General features: G+C 46.8%; 2 protein-coding genes and 2 non-coding genes across 6 annotated transcripts; all 4 read right to left on the reverse strand.

Moving 5' to 3' along the window:
• Positions 1-7,201: 7,201 nt before the first annotated feature.
• Positions 7,202-8,395, reverse strand: RASL11A (RAS like family 11 member A). Its single transcript, XM_062615134.1, has 4 exons — positions 8,201-8,395; positions 8,055-8,111; positions 7,900-7,979; positions 7,202-7,738 (listed from the first exon to the last, which is right to left on the reverse strand). The coding sequence occupies exons 1-4, from the start codon at positions 8,319-8,321 to the stop codon at positions 7,286-7,288; spliced, it is 711 nt and encodes a 236-aa protein (XP_062471118.1). The 5' UTR covers positions 8,322-8,395; the 3' UTR covers positions 7,202-7,285.
• Positions 8,396-13,679: 5,284 nt separating this feature from the next.
• RPL21 (ribosomal protein L21) lies at positions 13,680-18,598 on the reverse strand. 3 transcript variants are annotated; one of them, XM_062615135.1, is made up of 6 exons: positions 18,464-18,598; positions 17,289-17,367; positions 16,658-16,719; positions 15,423-15,535; positions 14,655-14,805; positions 13,680-13,813 (listed from the first exon to the last, which is right to left on the reverse strand). In XM_062615135.1, the coding sequence occupies exons 2-6, from the start codon at positions 17,353-17,355 to the stop codon at positions 13,724-13,726; spliced, it is 483 nt and encodes a 160-aa protein (XP_062471119.1). In that variant the 5' UTR covers positions 17,356-17,367; positions 18,464-18,598; the 3' UTR covers positions 13,680-13,723. The 3 variants fall into 3 exon arrangements, with proteins under 3 accessions (XP_062471119.1, XP_062471121.1, XP_062471122.1); XM_062615137.1 differs by having other exon boundaries at positions 18,430-18,489; XM_062615138.1 differs by lacking the exon at positions 18,464-18,598 and adding an exon at positions 18,326-18,350.
• On the reverse strand, positions 15,231-15,363 carry LOC134161985 (small nucleolar RNA SNORA27). The gene has a single exon (XR_009964156.1). It is a non-coding gene; the product is annotated as a small nucleolar RNA SNORA27 (small nucleolar RNA).
• LOC134161984 (small nucleolar RNA SNORD102) lies at positions 15,760-15,834 on the reverse strand. Its single transcript, XR_009964155.1, has one exon. It is a non-coding gene; the product is annotated as a small nucleolar RNA SNORD102 (small nucleolar RNA).
• Positions 18,599-19,382: the final 784 nt, after the last annotated feature.

The raw sequence follows: 19,382 nt of genomic DNA on the forward strand, positions 1-19,382 counted from the left end.
GAGGGGCCTTGAGAAACTTGGGACCTGTGTCAATAGAAACCCCACAGAGTTCAACAGGAGCAGTGCAAACCCTGTGCTTTGGTGCAGGATGGCATCCTACTGCCTACAAAAGAGCCATGCAGGAAAGGACCTGGGCTTCAGTGAGAATTCAGTGCAAATCGGGCAAAACACGTACTGGGGATGTGTTAGGAGCAGTGTGACTGGCAGTGAGAGGGTAGTTACCATTCCCTTTCTACCCACTCTTGGTAAGATTGCCCCAGAAGTGTTTTCCCATGTTGGGACCCCCATTTCAAGAGATCATTGAGAAACTGGAGGAAGTCCATTGGAATGCTGTCAAGATGGTCCGTGGCCTAGAGAGCATGATCTGCAAGGAGATGCTGAGGGACATGGGTTTGGGTAGTCTGGCAAGGGAGTGTCTTGGGAGAGGTTTGTTAAAAAAACACAAATTTTGTGGGCTCAAACTCAGTTCTCAAGTAATTTTGGATATTTTGAACTGCAGGAAATAAAAAAAAGATAAAAAATTGTCATTAGGATGTCTGAATATTCCAGAAGGCCCAGAAGATACCCAGGACTAAATGCTATTTATTGTAGACCTGGCTAATCTAGGGACAATTAGCAGGCAGTCAGAGACCTCATTTTGCACATGAAAATAACTCAGTTCTGCTTCAGATCTTGCTTATATTTTATCAGCTTCTTATGTGAACGTCTCATTAACAAAGACAAACGGACTATAATATCTTCTAAGCAAGCTTCCTCAGAAATCCCTAAAACAACCAAAAGCCAGGAAAAACAGTTCATTGCACCTGATGTATCAGTTCTTGGAATTTCAGCTATATTAGGCACTACCTCTTTGTTCACTCAAATTAGACTAATTGCATGCATATTTATCATGCACTGTGCTTTACTAGCTAGGCAGAATCAAAGTAGGCTGTTTCACTACTGAGAGGGCAATTTTGCATAACAAATATGGACAGTTTTACATCAGACTAATAACACTATTCCATTATTCAAAACCAGAGCTAAAATTAGCAGTCACCTCAACAATCAGATGCATATTTGATCATCAAGGTACGAGCCTGAATTAGCACAGAACTCTTGCTCCTATCTATAGCCCTTCATTCTAGGTAGGTTCTCTTCTATGCCAAGATGATTGGCATGAGATAGGCAACTCAGACTACCTCTTACATTTATATCTTCTTATTTAAACACTAAAGGGACTCCAGAAATCACGCTCCATCTGCATCCATTTGCTATGTGCTTGAAAACTACACAAACCTCCAGATATGACATTTTATATACCTTTTTTAATAGCAAATCACTTGCTGTTGAAAGGAAAATGGTATCAAACCCACCTGCTTGTGCTCACTCCAGAAGCACCAGTGATTTCTTGAGGGTCTCCTTAACATGATACGGCTTCTTTCCGCACTGTGGGTGACCAGGGGATGGGGATCCCCTATTACAGAGCAGGTGATATAGCTCATCTGCACTTTGTAAATAACAGACAAAGCCTTGCTGTGCAACAGCCACAAAATGGTCCATTAGGAGGTCTTTTAACAGGCAGCACTTGGACAGATAGAAAATTCCCTCGTGACCAATACTGTGCTTTAAGCACCCTTAATCTGCAGGGACATCCCACTCAAATGGGATACTGGACACCTTGGGGAATGCAATAAACCCAAACAAAGCTCCCTATATGCTGCCTGAGACATGAAGGGGTGAAAGAAATGTAAAAAACCCATAGTTGTGATATAAAATCCTCAAATGTGCCCCCTGCCTGTACTGATGGAGTGGTTACTTTGTGCCAAAAGCCTGGGTCAGCTTTTTCCCGACTCACTTTAGGGGCAGGTAGAGCAGATTTGGCTGCTTGAGGATGGTGATGAATGGCAGAATATTGTAAATCTGGGCCATGGACTTGTCCCCTCATTGCTGGGGTGCACAGACCAGTGTGGGGGGGGGGGGGGGCTGCCTGAGGTGAGAGCTTCATGTGAGGTGGTTCTTCCCTGCAGAGGAGCAAAATGGTTGATGTGCCTCCTGCCCCTCACGTGCTGTAGAGGACGCTTTGCTCAGGGGCTGATGAGATGCCTCAGTTCTGGTGAGGGCACTGGGCAGGATCCAGGGCTAACTCCTGGGGGCAGCTGCCCCCTCCCTGGCGCTGGGCACGGTGGGTGACAGCCAGGCCTTTTCTTACCCAATAGCTCAGTGCAACCCATTTATTTTCACCCAAATCAGCCTAATAGCATCTATATTTATTGGCTGCTGTTGCATTGCAGGTAGGTAACACCTCTTTAGCTGCTTCAGATCCTAAGGGGCTGCCAACACCATGCTGCTGTCACTGTGGTTTCTCCATGATATCTGCACTCCTCGGGGTTCTGCCAGTTCTGTCTCCAAGGGTTAAAGAGGCCTTTGGACTTCTTAATATCAAAAGAAACTGCAGCAGTGGGAGGTTGGCTTGCTGAGGATGGTTGTGTTCTTAAAGGGTCCTGGGAGGGTCAGGCTGTGAGCCCCAGACAACAGGCGCATCGCTTTGCCTGCCCTGGGGTTTGTTTGCAGGATGGAAGGAAGTACCAGCTGCAGGACCTGAGTATGTGATTCACCTCGCTGCCCCAGAAAGGGGAGGTTCAGTCCCCTCTTCCCAGAGCTGCTCCCAGAAACAATATTTGCGGATATTGGCTTATGGTCCCGAGGTGGGGAATTACTATGAAATGTTTACAAGGCCCGTTTGAAACCTGAGGAGAGGATGTTTTTAGTGATGGGGACAGAGCCAAATACCTTAGAAGAAAAATATCCCAGCTTTAAGAATTAATTACCGCTTCCCAGTAACGCAGATTGACAAATACACTTGCGCAATTTCCTGGACAGATACGTTTTAATAGCGGTGTTGTGCACAGATCAACAGCAAAATACAGTCTGCTGAACCGTGACCTGCGAGCCCGGGCACATGGGCAGACGCCTTTGCCCGAGCACTGATCCAGCAAAGCCCGAAGGACGAGGCATGGGGCAAACGCAGCCCCCTATACACAGCAGTTCACATCACGAGGGCCTCTGAGCAAGGATTTCTCCTGTGGGTGGTTATTTTCAGGCAAGAAAGGAAAACACAGATAGCAACAACCAAGTGCATTTTTGAAAACGGCAGCTGTAACATCTATGGAGCTGTATAATCCTTATGCAAACTTTACTACACAGCTTTTCAGTTGTAAATCAAGTATCACAGGCCAGTGAAATGGATGCTCATTTTCTATACCCTGATTTTTCTTTTGGCAGTGTGGGAAGGTAGCATATAACTGGTTATATTCCACAGTATACATAATCAGGCATAATAAGTCACGATAGGTATTTATGCTTCTTTCAGTCAGGAGAATCAGCAATGAATGTAGTAGGAAAACTTCATAAACCAACTATCTCAGAAGCATTTCCAATAAAAAGGCATTGCTTTCTCCTTCTTTTCAGACAGGTGGGAAGAGGGGGGTGGTGGGAGAGCAAGTCTGAGAATCAGTGGGGTTTTGCTGAACGTCTGAATTGTGAATAGTTACCCAGCATCCAAGCTGAGATACTGTTTTGGTGAGCCACGCTCTAACTCACAATAAGGTTTTCAGGGGCTTCGCTCTGAAGGTTCCTCAGGAAGACAGCTCTTTGGAGGATTGCATGTGATGCAGAGACAGCATCATCCCTGGAGATACTGCTTCTAGGAGGATAACTGGCTTTGGATCCTGACTTCAGGAGCAACTGAAGAGATCCTGCTGTCTTACTGGTATGAATGACCAGTGGTCACACACCAAGTGCAACAGCTGCTGCAGAAGGTCAGCTTTCCCTAAAGGAATTATTCTGAGCCTATCCAGACCTTCCTAAATACACAGCAGGTTCACCAGAAGTTATTCAAGACTGCCAAGACTAAAACTGCTTTATAGAAGGTCCAGGCATGAGATGCAGATTTGTTTCCAGTTGTCTGTCCATCCAAGCCTCCACCACTTTTGCTCCCTGTCTGAAGCTGGAACCACAGCTGGAACTGTCTGAAGCTCTTGCCCATGGTGTGAATGCAGTCCTTCTTGTCCATGGTCTGTCTTATCCAAGGTCCTTCATCCAAACAAACCACACAAATACAGCATGGACCTACATCACTGACCAACACACATGCTGATAGCCAAGTCCAGGCCAAGAGACAGCAAGGAAGCAGCCTAGGTCCAGGCTGCTCAAGCAGGGCAGAAAGCAAGACATCTGAAGCGCCTTTTGAAGAAAACATCCCTATCTCTGTCAAGGGATCTGCTGCTCCTGAAGTGAAGAGCAGAACAAGTTGATGGCAGCTGCTACGTTAAAATTCATGAAGTCTTAAAGCACTACTGGATGATCTCAGCAGAGATAGCTAGACAAAATAGCCCAGCAGGGGGGAGATGCAGATGTAGGAGCAGCCACAATAGTGTGTGATGCCACACATGTCCCTGCTTCTGAGAACCCACTCACCCATCTTGTCAGGGGAAATTGCTGCCATTCTGTTTCACGGCAGAGGTGGTGGGAGGAAGGAGGCAGACACATATTTTCCTCTGATCAAGGAGAAAACCCAGGCTGTGCCCTACTTATCTTCCTGAAGCCACCCTTGCCTCTGGGTGAAGGACTTAGAGAGTGGTGGTGGCAAGGATACAATAGGGAGGGTATGAGTGGCCATGGCCGAAGAGAAACAAGGCTTTGGAGCTCCTCTGCTAGCACTGGAGAGATGCTTTTCCCTTCCTACCTCCGTGTGCTTCTCTGTCTGCTCGCCCAGGACTGAAGAAGGTGCTTGGGCAAAATGAGCTGGGAGCCAGCAGGCTCCTCCTGTTCTTTGCCCATCAGCTCAGGGTTTTGGGGGCAGAAAACTTCTGGGTAAGGTAAGCCTGTGCTACTGGGTCAAATTCTGACAGACAGCTTAGATTTACGTACCTGTACTCAAGTGTTATCCAGAATGACCCAGCTCAGCTGCTGCCTTAGACTGGAAGCAGGTCAGAACAACCCTCCCTCCCTGCCATAGGCATCCTTTAGACAGCAAGATTCCTCATTACATCCCCAAGAGGCCTCATCCTGCTCCCACATGTAGCCAAACCAGCCCAACAGCATGGGAAGTGTGGGGAGGGAATGGAAAGATTTGTACCTCCACCTAAATGTGGGTGCCTACATAACAAGGGGCATCTCTTTACGTTCTCCTCATAGCAGAGATGGGGCAAATGACCGTATCCTCTTGCTCCTGCTCAACCTCTTCCCCTCTACCACAGTAGGGCCCTGAGCTCCTGCTTTGCCAGAGGTTGGTGCCTAATGCTGTCTTTCACCTGGCCTTTAAGGACCATGGGGAGATGCAGACAGGTCCAGTGCACATTACCTGTCCTTTTAGCACTTTTTGTGCCCATGTATGACCTAGATAACTTCAGCAGCTTGCTTGGTGAAATTCTGTACTGAATACATGAGTAAGGAATTGAGATTTATTATTTCCAAAGACAAAGACTACAGTTTAAAAAGCAACCAAAACCCTATCACAGCAGCAATTTCTCATTATCCATGACTTCAGGACAGTGAAATGCTGCATAAATATCCCACTTCTGATTTTTCAGTTCCCATTCAGATTTCCCTGTGAATGACCAGTGTGGTGAGTTCAAGTTCATGCTCATTCCCACCAATCCCCTCTCCCTGCCCAGAATCCTGGGCCTGGCAGAGCATTTCTCACAGCAAAGAACTATTTAAAATGTGTTTTAAGCAGTCATTTGTTTGTCCCAGCCATCACCATGTTTTGGCACTTCAGTGAATAAAAGTTTTGGGCACAGTTTTGGTTCCTGCAGGTCTGGAACTGCCTCCCTTCAGCTTTCCCATTCCCTTTGGTAGGGCAGCAAAGGCTTTCATAAAGGAGGTACACAGGTATCTCATGTGCCCGACTCATGTTGTGCATGTGGCCCTGGATGGGGAACAGTCCTGCTAGCATTCAACACCCCTACCCAATACTAACACAGGCCTCTGGTGCTTCCTCACAGAGCATCATCCGTAATTTGCTCGGTCACTCTTCCCTCAGTTATCACCACCAGGGAGACTTTCATCTGCAGATGAAGAATGGAGCTGTTCCAGAAAGCTTCAAACCCCAGGGATCAGAAACACCCCTCTAACTGCAAGGCACAGCAGCATACCTGCAGCACGGGGACTTACACAGCAGCTACCTGTCTTTCCCAGCAAAAGGAAAGAAGAAAATGATCTTTTTTTAATCTCATATCTTAAGACCAAAGTAAAACCCCACTGGAGTTGTGCTTGAACAGGAACAGCGAGGTTCCTCCAGTACAGATTACTCCACACTTTCTACCCAGCATGAAGCACAGCTTTATTTTCTTACCAACACTGTGCACATACTTCAGAGGCATATTTGAAGTGCAAACCCCACATGCCATGCTCAAACACTCAGCAAACAGTTTATAAAATCATTCTAGTATGGTTTAGAGCTTCTGTAAAATGAGAGTAAAACATCTGACCTGTTTCTAATGGCTACAAAATTGATCTGAGGAACACAGAGGTGCTATTCCTTTTAAAAGTAGCTATTTTCTGTTAAGGGAGCCTACACATCTGTCCTTCCTACCACACATCTCCAGAGAAAGCAACAGCCATCCCACACCCTCCTCTGCTGCGAATTGCTCAGCACTTTGTCCTGTGGTAACCTGTAGGAGGAACTCAACCCTTCTGTTAAATACTGAGGGCTCAAGAGATTAATTCTGTGGCATTGATTACTCCAAAACACATCAGAAATCGGAGCTCATTCCCAACAGCTTATTACCATTCAGGCGGTTATGGGTGCAGGTAAAACAGCAGTTTTGAAGGAGAAAAGTGATCCCATGATAATCAGAACTCTCAGACAGTTTTGTTTTCATGTTTAATAGAGCTTTTTTTTCCTTTCTCCATATGAAGCTTTCCATCAAAGGCTTTCAAACATTCTATAAAGGCAGCAGAGCGTTACATCATTATCACTCCCATTCTGGAAACAGGAAACTGAGGCCCCCAAAAAGTCATTTGAGCAGTGTCAAGCAGCAAACCCCAGCCCAAAACAGAAATGGAATCAAACCCTCCTGGCAAAAATCCCCTTCTCCAACCACCTCTATTTAGTTGCTATGCAGCTTTTTTTCTTACTGTAAAAATAACCCAACCAGTCAAACAAGAGAGAATGGCAACGAAATCGCAAGCTTTGACATACTTACTTCCATACTGCTGGTGTTAGTACAAAAATAAAGATTTTTTATTAACTAGTTTACAAAAATAAGGTCTACTGGATCACACAGGATCTCATCACAGCGGTTTATTTGACTTTGGAAGATAAAGCCTGTTTGAAACGTCTCTTTATATCTTGCATATTGGGAGATTTGGGCCGAGGGATGATGGACACCCGCCTCCTGTCTGTGCTGCCAGCATGCTGCAGTTTGCTGAGCTCCTTGCACAGGTACTGGAACACATCACAGACGCCCTGGGAGTCGTCACTTGTGGAGATCTCCAAGAACAGGCTGCCCAGTTCATTCGCCAGCTGTAGTCCCTCCTTTGCCTGCACTTGCCGGGCGTGGAGGAGGTCAGCTTTGTTCCCCACGATAATAATGGGGGTCCTGGCGTCTGGGTGGACCTTGCGTATGTGCTGGTAGAGCGGCCGGACTACCTGGTAGCTGCTGTAGTCTGTGATGGAGTAGACCAGGAGGAAGCCCTCTGCCCATTTCACGCACCGGGACAGGGCGTCCAGCACCTGCACACAGTCCTCCTGCACCTGCGGTACAACAGACAGCACAAATTTGGTATCAGGCAGTGAAAGGATAAAGCCTGTATCATAGGTGGCACCATTAAACAGGTCTAAAGGGAAGCCTGGCCTTGGAGGAAACTGGAGCTCAAAAGCTGAGCCTTCAGGTGGCAGAGAAAAGCAGCTCGTACCTGGATGCACCCCGGCGTGTCCTGGATCTGCACGGCAACGTGGTCACCCTCCAGACGGACCAGCCGGGAGTAGAGGCTGCCTGGGGAACGCAGAGCGTCAGGCACCACCCGCGGCACCGGGACCCCGCACCCGCCGCCCGCCGCCGCCGCCTCACCTGTGTTGGGCTCGTAGTCCCCGATGAAGCGCTTCGTCAGGAACCGCACGATCATCGCTGAAACACAGAGCGGCCGCGTTAGGCGGGACGGATGGGCGGGCACGGGAAGGGAGAGGGGGCACGGAAGGGCAGCCCCCGGCACTCACCGCTCTTGCCAACTCCGCGGGCACCCAGTACTGCCAGCCGGACCTGGGGGCCGGGCAGCCCCGGCGCGCACTCAGCGATAGGCGCCAGCAGGAAGGGCTGGGACATGCTCGGCAGGCGCATGGGAGGGGCGGCCCGGCGGCTCCGCTCGGCGCGGCTCCACTCCGTCCCTCTCGGCTCGCCCCGTCAGACAGCGCCCAGCGCGGGCGGCCGTCGGCGGCTCTTAAAGGCTCCGGCGGCAGCGCCGGGCGCGGGTCCGCCCCTCGGCGGTACCGCCCCAAGCCGCACCTCCCACCCCCCGCAGCCCTCCCCAGCTGTAGCCCCGCTCGCTGTCCACCCTGCGGCACCGCTGCCCCTTCCTCCCCACACGTCCCCTGTGCCCCAGGGCGGGGACAGCCCGGTCCGGCCGTGCTACCTGCACCCCGGTTTGAGGCGGGCACCGCAGCATCCCGCCGCGCACCGCCCTCCTCCGGGGCAGGCGGGAGGCAGCACCAGTCTCGCGTGCTGGGGAGGGTGCACCTCCACCGCTGCAACAGGCTGCGGCTTCTTGCACCCTCCCTGCAGCGGGGGATGTGAGTCAGGACTTAGGGGAAGTGATTTGTTCTTATACTCCAGATTATTCTATTTCCCACACCTGGACACATCCCTCCATAGCCAGCGTTGAAATCCCAGGCTCTGGATCAAGCAACAGCCAGTCCTGAAACCAGAGCGGTCCACAGGGCCCCAAGGTCTGGATTAGGCCCTTCAGGTTTTTAAAGTAGAATAAAGTTTCAAAGAGAGGTGCTCCACCACGAGCCTCAAACCTGCCAGCAGCAGCGTGGATGCTTCCATCTCTGCAAACTGTCGCCCTGGCTCCTGCAAAACTGCTTCTGCAGCACGCTGCTGCTTTGCAAGTGTGTTAACTGTTATCAAATAATCCATTCAGGGGCTGCTTTATCAGGCAGATATGTAACACAAGACAGCAGGAGGGTAGCAGACTGGCACTTGAAAGGAGCCGGATGGGTCTGTGGCTTCACAGCCTGTAACCACACAGGGATGGAGCCACCGTGGGAGCTGCAGGGCTGATGCCCAGGGCAGCACGGGTCCCAGATACCCACAGGCAGCTGAGCTGAACCTCAGCAGAGCCGTGCACTGGGGCTGTACACGATCACCTACCCCTCCCCTTCAGCACAGCTCCTGAAGATTCATGCAGTGACAAGTCATGGTTTTCCTCACTTCCCTCTTGTCCTCCCTCTTACTTTCTCCCTACAACCATGAGAGTCCAGGTACTGACCTGCTGCGTGCTTCTTCAGACATCCTCACTCCAGTCCCTCCAGTGACATGAAAATGCACAAGGAATGCTGCCAGCCCTGCTCTAACAGTGAATGTGGTCCTGAGAGAACCCTTGATGCGATGGGGACAAGGATGGGGAGGAGCTGCTCCCTGCTTCCTGCAGGTAACATCAAGGCCGTTTTTAATCTGAAAAATTGATTGCCTCTAGAATTTCTACTTCCCATCATGCCAACAAGCCCTTTTATTTTTGTAAACAAGATTTCTCTTTTATCCCTAAAAGCTTTTGGCTTCCAGAGGTTGGTGCTGTTGTCATCTGCTCCCATTGCCATGGAATCTTGCTTTGGCCTTGCTCACTGTGCCAACACAGACTGGTTTTATACATTTCTTTACAAAGGAGCTATTGGAGTACATTTAACTTGCCCTTGGAAGAATGCCACCAAAATGAGTCTGACCCTGGCAGCTGCTTCCCAGGTGCTGAGTTGTGAGTGCAGCAGTATTAAACAATCACCAACCCCAAAACTGAAGGAGCTCCCCGCTTCTGGGCATGCTGCCTCACCTGCTGCTGAGAGGGCAGTGATGGTCAAGCACAGAGATGACAGCATGGAAACAGGTAGGACACCCTGCAAAGGAAGTGATTTCCAGGGATCAATGGGCTGTCTCTCCATCACCACTTAACTCTGGTGCAGCAGGAGCAGCTCAGTAGGTTGAAGCAATAGGGGCTCAGATTAGCTGTCCTCAAGACAATCTACCCTATCTGATACCCACAACAGAAGATTACAAAAGCAGTAGTTTGTATATCCTCTTACAGCTGCTCACCTGCCTTCTCCCTCAAGGAATGCGGCTGAAGGTGTCTGAACATCCCCCACCCTGCTCAGGCATGCACACTTCAACTGCTTCCTCCTGGGGTCCTCAGCCTGCAGCCCCTCTGCACAGGCATGATTCCTCCTCTCCGGTCCTTTCTGCCCTTTCACTAACCCCCCTGGCCAGGCACAGCATTAAGACTAACTGCCTGCACAGCCCTCAGGGAGGTTCAGGTCTTGGTGCCAGTGACAGGCTAAACCAGATGAAGCTGACAGCTCAGACAGCTTCCTTGCTTCTTCTCCAAGAGACAACAGGAGATACTTGGCAGGGTCTTTGGCAGGGAACCAGCTGCAAAGTCCAAGGCAGTAAAACCTGGTTAGGAGCGGAAAGCTCAGCCCCCACCTCGTAACTGAGCTCTGAGGAACAGAGACAAAGCACTACACTGAAACATAACAGCTTGTGCTAATCCATAAGCACTTTATCCTTTCACATGTTGTATAGGGACAAGCTGTGCACCAGCTCTGGGATAATGAAGCCTCTGTACCAGAAGAGAACTGGAAGACAGGCAACATTAAGACTGAACTTCAGCAAAACTGACTTTTGAATTGATCCCTAGCAGCTCAAGGTGTGTCCAGTTACATGGGAAACCTACAGCTTTGCACATTTCACAACAGTTCTCCACAATTCGAAGTATCCTGGAATAAAACAAAATTAAACTGTCACAGTGTGAAAACACCCTCTCTGTAGCTGGCGGGCTCACTGCAAGGTTTTGCTTTCCAGGCACAGCCTCAGAACAGGGGTGTGGACAACCAGTTACAGCTAATGGGTTTAAGTGTGTATAACCCCTTCCAGAGCAAGCCAAAGGAGAGGAACCTGCAACTCCAAACACCCTAGGAAAACATGCTTCCTCCACCCAAGGGAGCAGAGGCTGAACTGCCAAAATCACTCACTCCCCTCCCAAATCTTCTGCAAGCTCTGCACACAATTAAAACTGTTCTACCAAGAAAGACAATTTTCAATTTAGACACTAGTTTCATGACTCAAAGTGTCCTGACAGGCAGTTCTTCCACAACTTTTCTCAACTCACAGATCTCTACCTTTTGTCACAACTGTGCTGAACACGGGAAGCAAACTTCAATAGCAGGTACTAAGACTGGTAAATACCTGGGTTGCGCTGCTGCAAACTTGAGACAACCAGGAAAACTACCACTGCACCGAGGGCAACTAACAGGCAGTGTCTATAAAACCAAGACAGGTTAAGCTGTAGCTAACTTGTCCTGCTTTCAAACACTCACCCCCGCTCAAAAGGCTACCCTCTTCCTGTTCAAACCAGCTTCATTTTCAGTCATTTCTGGGAATCCTGACCAAGGAATGCACTCCCTTGTTCTCCTCCCAGCCCACACACAACTTCTGAACAGTATCTACTGTCGGCATAGTGACTTTAAAAACACTGACAGTAAATGGATTGAGAACTGTTGTCATGCACAGCTTCTCCAGAAGCACAGCTCTTAAATGAGATCCCAGCATGCTGCCTAGGCTTACTATTCCAAATTCAGAAGTTTATTACTCCCTACCACTTACAGTTACTGGTAACCATCCCATCACGATGCTACGGCTAATTCACTGCAATCCTGACAGTTAAGTACAAACCAAACACGGAACCAAATAACTTACACAAGCATGTGAAGAAAATGTAAAAACACCATCACTGAAGACTGTACTCAATGAAGCCTCCCACTTAAGTCTTCCTTTCCTAATGGAAAATGATGCTTATCTTGTGAGCCAAATAGGGATTTTAAATTGCTGCGGAAACTGGCAAGCTGAAGAAGATGATAAAGGTCTAAGGCTCAGCATACAGATGTAGCTGCTCCAACAAAACCCCACCTGGTCACAAAAGCTAAGTGCATAAACTGTGACAATGGAAGTTAAGATTCATCGACCTTCCTTCAGGAGATGGTGGTACACTCTATGTCCAATACATATGGTGTCAAAAGACACTATCAGCATCACCCATCAGTCTGCTAATGGAGAAGCTTTGTTCCATCTTCTTCAAGGCATTTCCAGAGTGATTCCAACAATACAGCCTGTTCTACCTTCTGAGATGGAAGCCTCGAGAAATTTCAAATGTAGCATCTGCTCACTGGGACTTTGAGCATTCAGTACCTAAAGCCTGTCACCCTTAAATACCAGGCCAAGCCACACAATGAATTCAACGTCCAAAAGCTGCATTCCGTGAGAATAGGAACACTCACAATCAAATGGTAGGTAAGAGCAAGCAGCCATTAATCCCTTTATCTATAAACAACCTGTACAGTTTGACACTTAGGCACCTCAGAATTAAGGGCAAAAGCAAACCTCATTCTTTCCCAAACTTATTAGCTGTCCTGCAACTACCTATTCAACAATTTTTAACAGTCAATCCCTACAAATGGCTTGAAGTCACTAGCTTCTCTAATGGTACTCTACATGTAGACATTACTGGCAGCTAAGCAATACCTTTTTAAGTGTGGTGTAAGGCAAAGTATTACTTATCCATATCTGCAACACAGTTAAGCTTGAGTTTATGCACTTTCAGAGCTAACCAAGCAGATTACCCTCAGCACTTTCTTTAGCACTCCTCACAGTTTCAAACAACGCTCACAAAAATAGCACTGGTTAGTTAGTAGTCAGTTGAAGACTTCTTCCACTTAAATACTGGGTTTTGTGAAGGAAGTATCAACAGGTCAGTGGGATGAGAGGAACAAGTTAGAACATCCAGGGAAAAGTCTAGATTCAACAGACACGAAATAAACATACAAAATACAATGCTCAGCTATGACAGCCAATTAAAATGATAAAAATCAAATCACAAAAGCTGGCAGTTTTGGAATTAAAGCCTTATTTTTAAACCACTATTATTTCATAAGAATGCTTATTGGCCTGGGGTGTTCTAAAAACCCCTTTTTTCACAGGTTTGAATGGCAGAACACCAAAATCTGCCTGCAGCCATTTCTTAAGAGGCTGCTTTCAAAAACTGTTTCCACAATTCTTTGATATTAATCTGAGGCCCCTCAACCAAAAGCTTCTATCAATGGAATCTGAAGCTTGTTATCCCTTTTCCCACAAAAAAAAAAACACCTTCAAGTGACACTGTACAATTCTTTGCACATGTCCTTCGTTTACTGGTGAAATATTCCATTCCCTCATATTGCCTCATGATCATCACTAAGCTTTAGCTAGTTTCAGTGTTCCCAGGATTTATGGTGTCTATGAATGACTAAACTGATACACAAAAGTTGCAGATGATGTAAATGACCAAGCACAATGTAAGGCAAGTTGAATAAACAAACTTCAGTAAAACAAAAGGCTTCTAAAGCACCTGTTAAAAAAAAAAAAACCCAGCCCTGGAGGAATCAAGCCACAATCACATACACTTGTCCAAAACCAGATCTTTAATTTCTTTTAAATGTGCCTTATGCCATGAATTCATAGGGAATTGGCTCCAGCAGCTCTGGGTCCTTGCCATTAGTTCTCACGAAGTGTGCTTCTCTTGGTGGAGCAGGCTGTAAAGAAAGAAAAAAAACAAACTCATGGCACTAAAACTCAAAAGCAACCTTACAGAAAATTAATTTTGACAACCACCGAGCACCTTCTTTTATTGACATTACAGCAATTTTACCGTTAATAGTTTCTTTGCACTTTGATTCAAAGAACAGCATCAAAAATTTATCTGCTAGGAACTGTGCTTGACTTTGCTGAATGCAAAATCCCTACACTTCACCCTCTGCAATTTACTAATCTAAATTAACAAGAAATGATGTATCCTGCAGTTCCAGAAGCAACAACTGTTATCTCACTCTCTGAAGTCAAGCTATTAATTGTTTTCTTCAGGGTTACAACAAAAATTGTTGTAGCTAAAGTCAACTAAACCAAAGTTGACACTGATCCTAGAAATCAGCCAAAGCTTCTGCTGCAGGTCAGCAGCAGAACAGGAAGCACCTGTCCCTTTGTTTGCAGCCAAGGCTGACATCTCCACCCAGGAACACCACAGGTCTGTTCAGGCACCAAATATATCAGACAGCTCAGAGGCAGACACACTGCATGCTGCCACTCTACTCTGAAAGAAAAACCATCAAAAATAACTTGGGTTCACAGTCCTTTTGCAGGAAGTGAGGGAGGGAGTAACAGACACTTCCACACAATCTGCCACAGACATGGGGTTTTCAGAATAGGTGTTTTTTGGGGGGAGGGTTTGTCTTTGAAAGACACAGAAAGAGCTCAGAAACAGTGTAGCATGAATATTTTGGAAGAACACAACATTTTACTCAGCTGGTTTGGTTTTAGCTGTTTGGGGGCTTTCTGTGAACTGAATGAACCATGTGTCAACTACAATAAAAATATTACCTGGCGTTTCAGTTGAACCCAAATGCCTTTTTCTTTTGCTTCCTTTTTCTTCCTTTCATTCTCTTTCACACGCTGCAGAAAGCTGTCTCTGCTCTTGGAATGTTTAATATGCTCAATGCGCACATTGATTCTCTTGGCAAGAATCTTTCCCCTAAGAAAGGAAATCAGTTTTAATTTACTGGACTTGAAAAAAAGGCCACTTCAAAGCTAGTTTTATGGCCCTTAGAGGAGTAACTCCATAAGCAAAATCACAGATTAATTTTTCTTTAAAGAACAATCACTTAAAATATACTGCTGCAGATGCAAACCATACATAACTTTGGTAACTGAAAGCTTATTAATATATAATAATGTGTTGACAATTTTAGATTAAGGTTATGGGGAACAATTGTGTTGTGTGAATTTTAACCTTGTGTTACTCCTGGAAAAAACAACCAGTTGTCCTTTTCTGTCCAAGCTGTTCAAAAATCCCGTGAGCAGACCTACAAGCTAAGACTTAAAAGGGCTTCAGTACCAATGTGAGATTTGGCTGAAAAGCCCCGTTAGGTAATGTCACTTTATGTGCTGCTCAATAAAAATTGTTTCCTCTGACAGGATCCAAGTCAAATGAGCATCATTTGCTTGGGTTATAAAAAGGATATACACTTTACCCACCTTGAATGACCAATCAAGACAATAGCTGTCTAACTGGCAAAGTGAAAGGAGGGTGCAATTACAGATTAACTTTCCTAAACACTAAGTTTCAGGAAGTGGAATTTCAGTACTTACTTGACCTGCTTGTTAACAATAATGCCCACAGCATGCTGAGTAACATTATATACCCTTCCAGTCTTGCCGTGATAACACTTGTGGGGCATACCTTTTTGAACAGTACCCATACCCTGTTAAGAGGTAAAACAAGAATAAAGAGTAAACTTTAACTTGGGGAAGGGGAAAAAAAAAACAAAAAGCACCATCAATGACTTTTCTTTCAGAAGTTATTTAAAGTACAGATTTCAAATTACTTGAAATTCATTTAAAATACTCACATTTTATCTGTACATTAGAATTTATAGCCATGCATTTGTATCTGAAGACTACCAAACTCTGCTGTGAAAATTCTGGTTGCTTTCAGTGTCGGTGAAATGACTGATCACTTTGCTTTCAGCAAGCAATCACATGAGACAATCATCATCAAGCTCCAGTGTATCGAGAAGTATTAATTTTGAACAGTGCAGTTCCCAAAAACTCAAACAAAAAGCAAGCAAATTACACACCATCTTCTGTGTGATGGTTAAAACTCTCCTTTTCAAATGAAACAAAAGGATTCAACAAAGTAGGAATCCGTGGTGAAAGACTTTAAGATTCACTACAGCTTAATTTTGAAAGTACAGTGGATTTTAAAGGACAAGCTATAGAAAATATCAAGCGATGGAAAATGCTCCTTAACTCTTTTCCTGTATTAATATATATGATGTATCCTTACATTTATTTCTTAGTTTTTAGTTTTAATACGGCTTTGCAATGACAATCCCTGTACATTCTTATTTTAAGTATAGTCCTACAGTGACACAGGGTCACAAGATGTAATTATCACCTACACCACCATAACAACTCTTCTGAGTAGCAGCTACAAGTCAGGCAAAACAGAAAATCTACTAAAATGATGGAGGGGTTCCTTTCAAAGTAGCAGTAGTAGGCACCCTACAGCAATCCCAGTATTAGATATGGTACCTTTCACTCATGGTTTTCGGCTGCACATGGGAGTAACAAAGCACAGCCAAATGTTTATATATATATATATATACACACATATATATATAAAAATAAAACCCTACATAAACCAGTGTGACACTGACTTCTAACTCAGTAGCACTGCTATCCCAGTACTACTTCAAAAGTGAGTAGCAAGTACTTGTATATGACCCAAGTAACAACAAAAAAAAAAAAACACCTCAAGAAACTGGTGACTGAAAAGAATTACACTACTTTAGCTTTTAACTACCGATAATTATAGAAAGTACCTTGATATCAACTATATCACCCTTCTTGTAGATGCGCATATAGGTAGCCAGAGGGACAACTCCTGTTAAAAGACACGGATTTGGATACTTATGAAGCCCCCAGTTTCACACACACACAAAAAAATGGGTGGGAGACAATATTTCACATATAAATTCAATTTCAAAAACCTAACACTGAGAAATCAAACCATTTTTTAAAAGCAGTAATTACTTCTTCACATACTTTTAATTAAAAAAAAACCCCACCAACTAACTCAGGAAAAAAATACACCTTTACTCTCACCCCCAATGCAGAAGCTGGAAAGGCATTAAACTATTTATCACTTTGCTGTGAACGCAGCTGTTCCCACTGCACATTGCTAAGAAGCAAAAACTGTACATTTTGTAACTCTTGAAATATTTTCTTCACCTTCAAATTAATTCTCAAGCACTGACAGAATCAGTGTTGTTACTGTCAAGCAATCAGAATCCAATGCATAAGCTGCAAAAGCTGACAGTTTATTTGTGTATCATGCAGCTGTTTTTAGCCCAAATTGTCAGAAATCCTTTGCCACAAGCCACTGTTTTACAAATGCTACCTAGGGACTGTTAACATCCAACAGGCAGTGTTCTTACTGTAAGATATACCCACCATGTTTGCGAAATGGCCTTGAGAACATGTAACGTGTCCCCCTCCTCTTTCCCTTTGTGTTCGTCATTTTGGCTTATTACTGTAAAAAATGAATGCAAATTATTCAAAACCAGGAGTTGACTAAAAATCCGACTGACAGCATTTTCAGACACTTCAGAAAAATCAAGACTTCAAGCTTATTCATAATAACATCACTTCCAAATTGCTAGGTCTATTCAAGCAGTGCCATTAGCTTAGAAATCTACAGAAAGCAGTATTTTTAAATAAGGACCACAGGGTAACTCAGGTTACAATGGATGTTAGCAAGCTACCTAGCTCAACCTTCTACTTAAAACAAGGTCTACTATGACCAGGCCAAGCTGTGCAGGGCTTTGTCCAGTCAGGTCTTGGAACAATTCAAGGATGGAAAAACTACTGCACAGCTTCCCCTCTGGGCAGCCTGTTTGGAGGCCTTTGTCATGATTTAAAACTTTCCCCTTATACCCAGTGTGAGCTTCTCATTTTACCTCAAGCCATTTGTCTCATGCTTCTGCCTCACGCCCCTGTCAACCACCATGCCTGTGATACATGTGGCTCCTGCCACACGTCCCTACTGCACCCCCAAAAGCATCTCTGTTCCTGGTGGACTGAATCTAGCTGCCTCAGCCTCTCCTCACATAACATCCACAAGACATGACTCCTGCCCGTGGCAAGGGGGTTGGAACTAGCTGATTTTAAGGTCTTCTTCAACCCAAACCAGCCTACGATTCTGCGATTTACGAGACGCGCACATGCGTAAGCAGGCCAGACGCCAACCACCAGGCCCGTCAGCGAAAGCCAAGCCCCGCTGCTCCCCATTTCGGGGCCTACCTCGGGAGGCTGCCACAGCCGCCCAGGATATGATCGGGCCCGCCGCCATGTGTGCCACCGGCCCGGCGGAGCCACAAACTGCATCGCCGCTGGCCCCAGCGGCTCCTCCATCCCTCAGCAGTCTCCCGGCCCGGCGCCCCTACCCGCGTCCTACAGGCCGCGGCGCCCTCCCTCCCTCAGGCTCCTACCACAGCAAGGGCTCGCCGCCCCAGCCAGAGCCAGCGGCCACTCGGCCCCACCACCAGCGCAGAGTGACAGAGTCCGGCCGCCCTCCCGGAGCCGGCAGAAGCACCTGCGGCCCACAACCGGTGCTCAGCGAATCTCACCGCGCGTCCTGCAAAATGGCGTCCCGGGACGGAAAGAAAGAGGCGGCGCCGCGGCCGCACTTAACAGCGGGGCCTTGGCGGGGCTGCCCGAGCCGCGCCTGAGAGAAACTCCGGGAGGCGCCCGCCTGCCCGCCCGCCCGCCTGCCCGCTTGCCCGCTTGCCTGCCCGCTGGCCCGCTTGCCTGCCCGCTTGCCCGCTTGCCTGCCCGCTTGCCTGCCCGCTTGCCTGCGGTGATCCCGCTGCAGGCAGCTGTGGGGAGCAGATCCTGCTGGATAAAGACGGGTCTGTCAGGCTGAGCTTTGACCCGTTCGCTGGAGCAGGGACAGATACCGGTTTTGTCATGGCCGTGAGACGGGGCTAAGGGAGGCTGGCAGCGGGGTGGCAGGGAAGCGTTGTCTGTCAGGGATCCCAAGGAGCGAGTGCTGTGTTGGGGTGGCTGGCCTGTTGTCCATAAGGAATTACGTTTGGTCATTTTAACTATACTGAGCCCACAACATTAAAGAAGCCCACATTAAAGAGTCCAGAGGAGGCCATGAAAATGATCAGAGGGCTGGAGCACCTCTCTTATGCTGACCGGCTGAGAGATTTTGGCTTGTTCAGCCTGGAGAAAAGAAGGCTCTGGGGAGACCTTAGAACAGCTTCCAGCGCCTAATGGGGCTGAAAGAAAGCTGGAGAGGGACTTTTTACAAGGGCAGGTAGTGATAGGACAAGGAGGAATAGCTTCAAACTGAAATAATGTAGACTTAGATTAGGTGTAAGGAAAAAGTTCTCTGCTGTGAGGGTGATGAGACACTGGCACAGGCTGTCCAGAGGAGTTGTGGATGCCCCATCCCTGGCAGTGTTCAACCCAAAGCTGTCTGTAGGTCTGTGAGAGCCTTTTGCTGCTGTGTGTCTGTTACAGCTGCCTGACTGGAGACCA

Source organism: Pezoporus occidentalis, unplaced genomic scaffold, assembly GCF_034315485.1.
Source record: "Pezoporus occidentalis ecotype Australia unplaced genomic scaffold, CSIRO_AGI_Poc_V1 ctg18, whole genome shotgun sequence".
Classification (NCBI taxonomy): domain Eukaryota; kingdom Metazoa; phylum Chordata; class Aves; order Psittaciformes; family Psittacidae; genus Pezoporus; species Pezoporus occidentalis.

Excerpts from the sequence above, each read along its gene's own strand:
- RASL11A (XM_062615134.1), bottom strand. The coding sequence starts at position 8,321 with ATGCGCCTGCCGAGCATGTCCCAGCCCTTCCTGCTGGCGCCTATCGCT. Across the intron at positions 7,980-8,054 it reads GGACTACGAGCCCAACACAG|GCAGCCTCTACTCCCGGCTG; the intron begins GTGAGGCGGCGG and ends TGCGTTCCCCAG. Across the intron at positions 7,739-7,899 it reads ACACGCCGGGGTGCATCCAG|GTGCAGGAGGACTGTGTGCA; the intron begins GTACGAGCTGCT and ends GTTGTACCGCAG.
- RPL21 (XM_062615135.1), bottom strand. The coding sequence starts at position 17,355 with ATGACGAACACAAAGGGAAAGAGGAGGGGGACACGTTACATGTTCTCA. Across the intron at positions 14,806-15,422 it reads ATTGTTAACAAGCAGGTCAA|GGGAAAGATTCTTGCCAAGA; the intron begins GTAAGTACTGAA and ends TTCCTTTCTTAG. Across the intron at positions 13,814-14,654 it reads GGGTTCAACTGAAACGCCAG|CCTGCTCCACCAAGAGAAGC; the intron begins GTAATATTTTTA and ends CTTTCTTTACAG.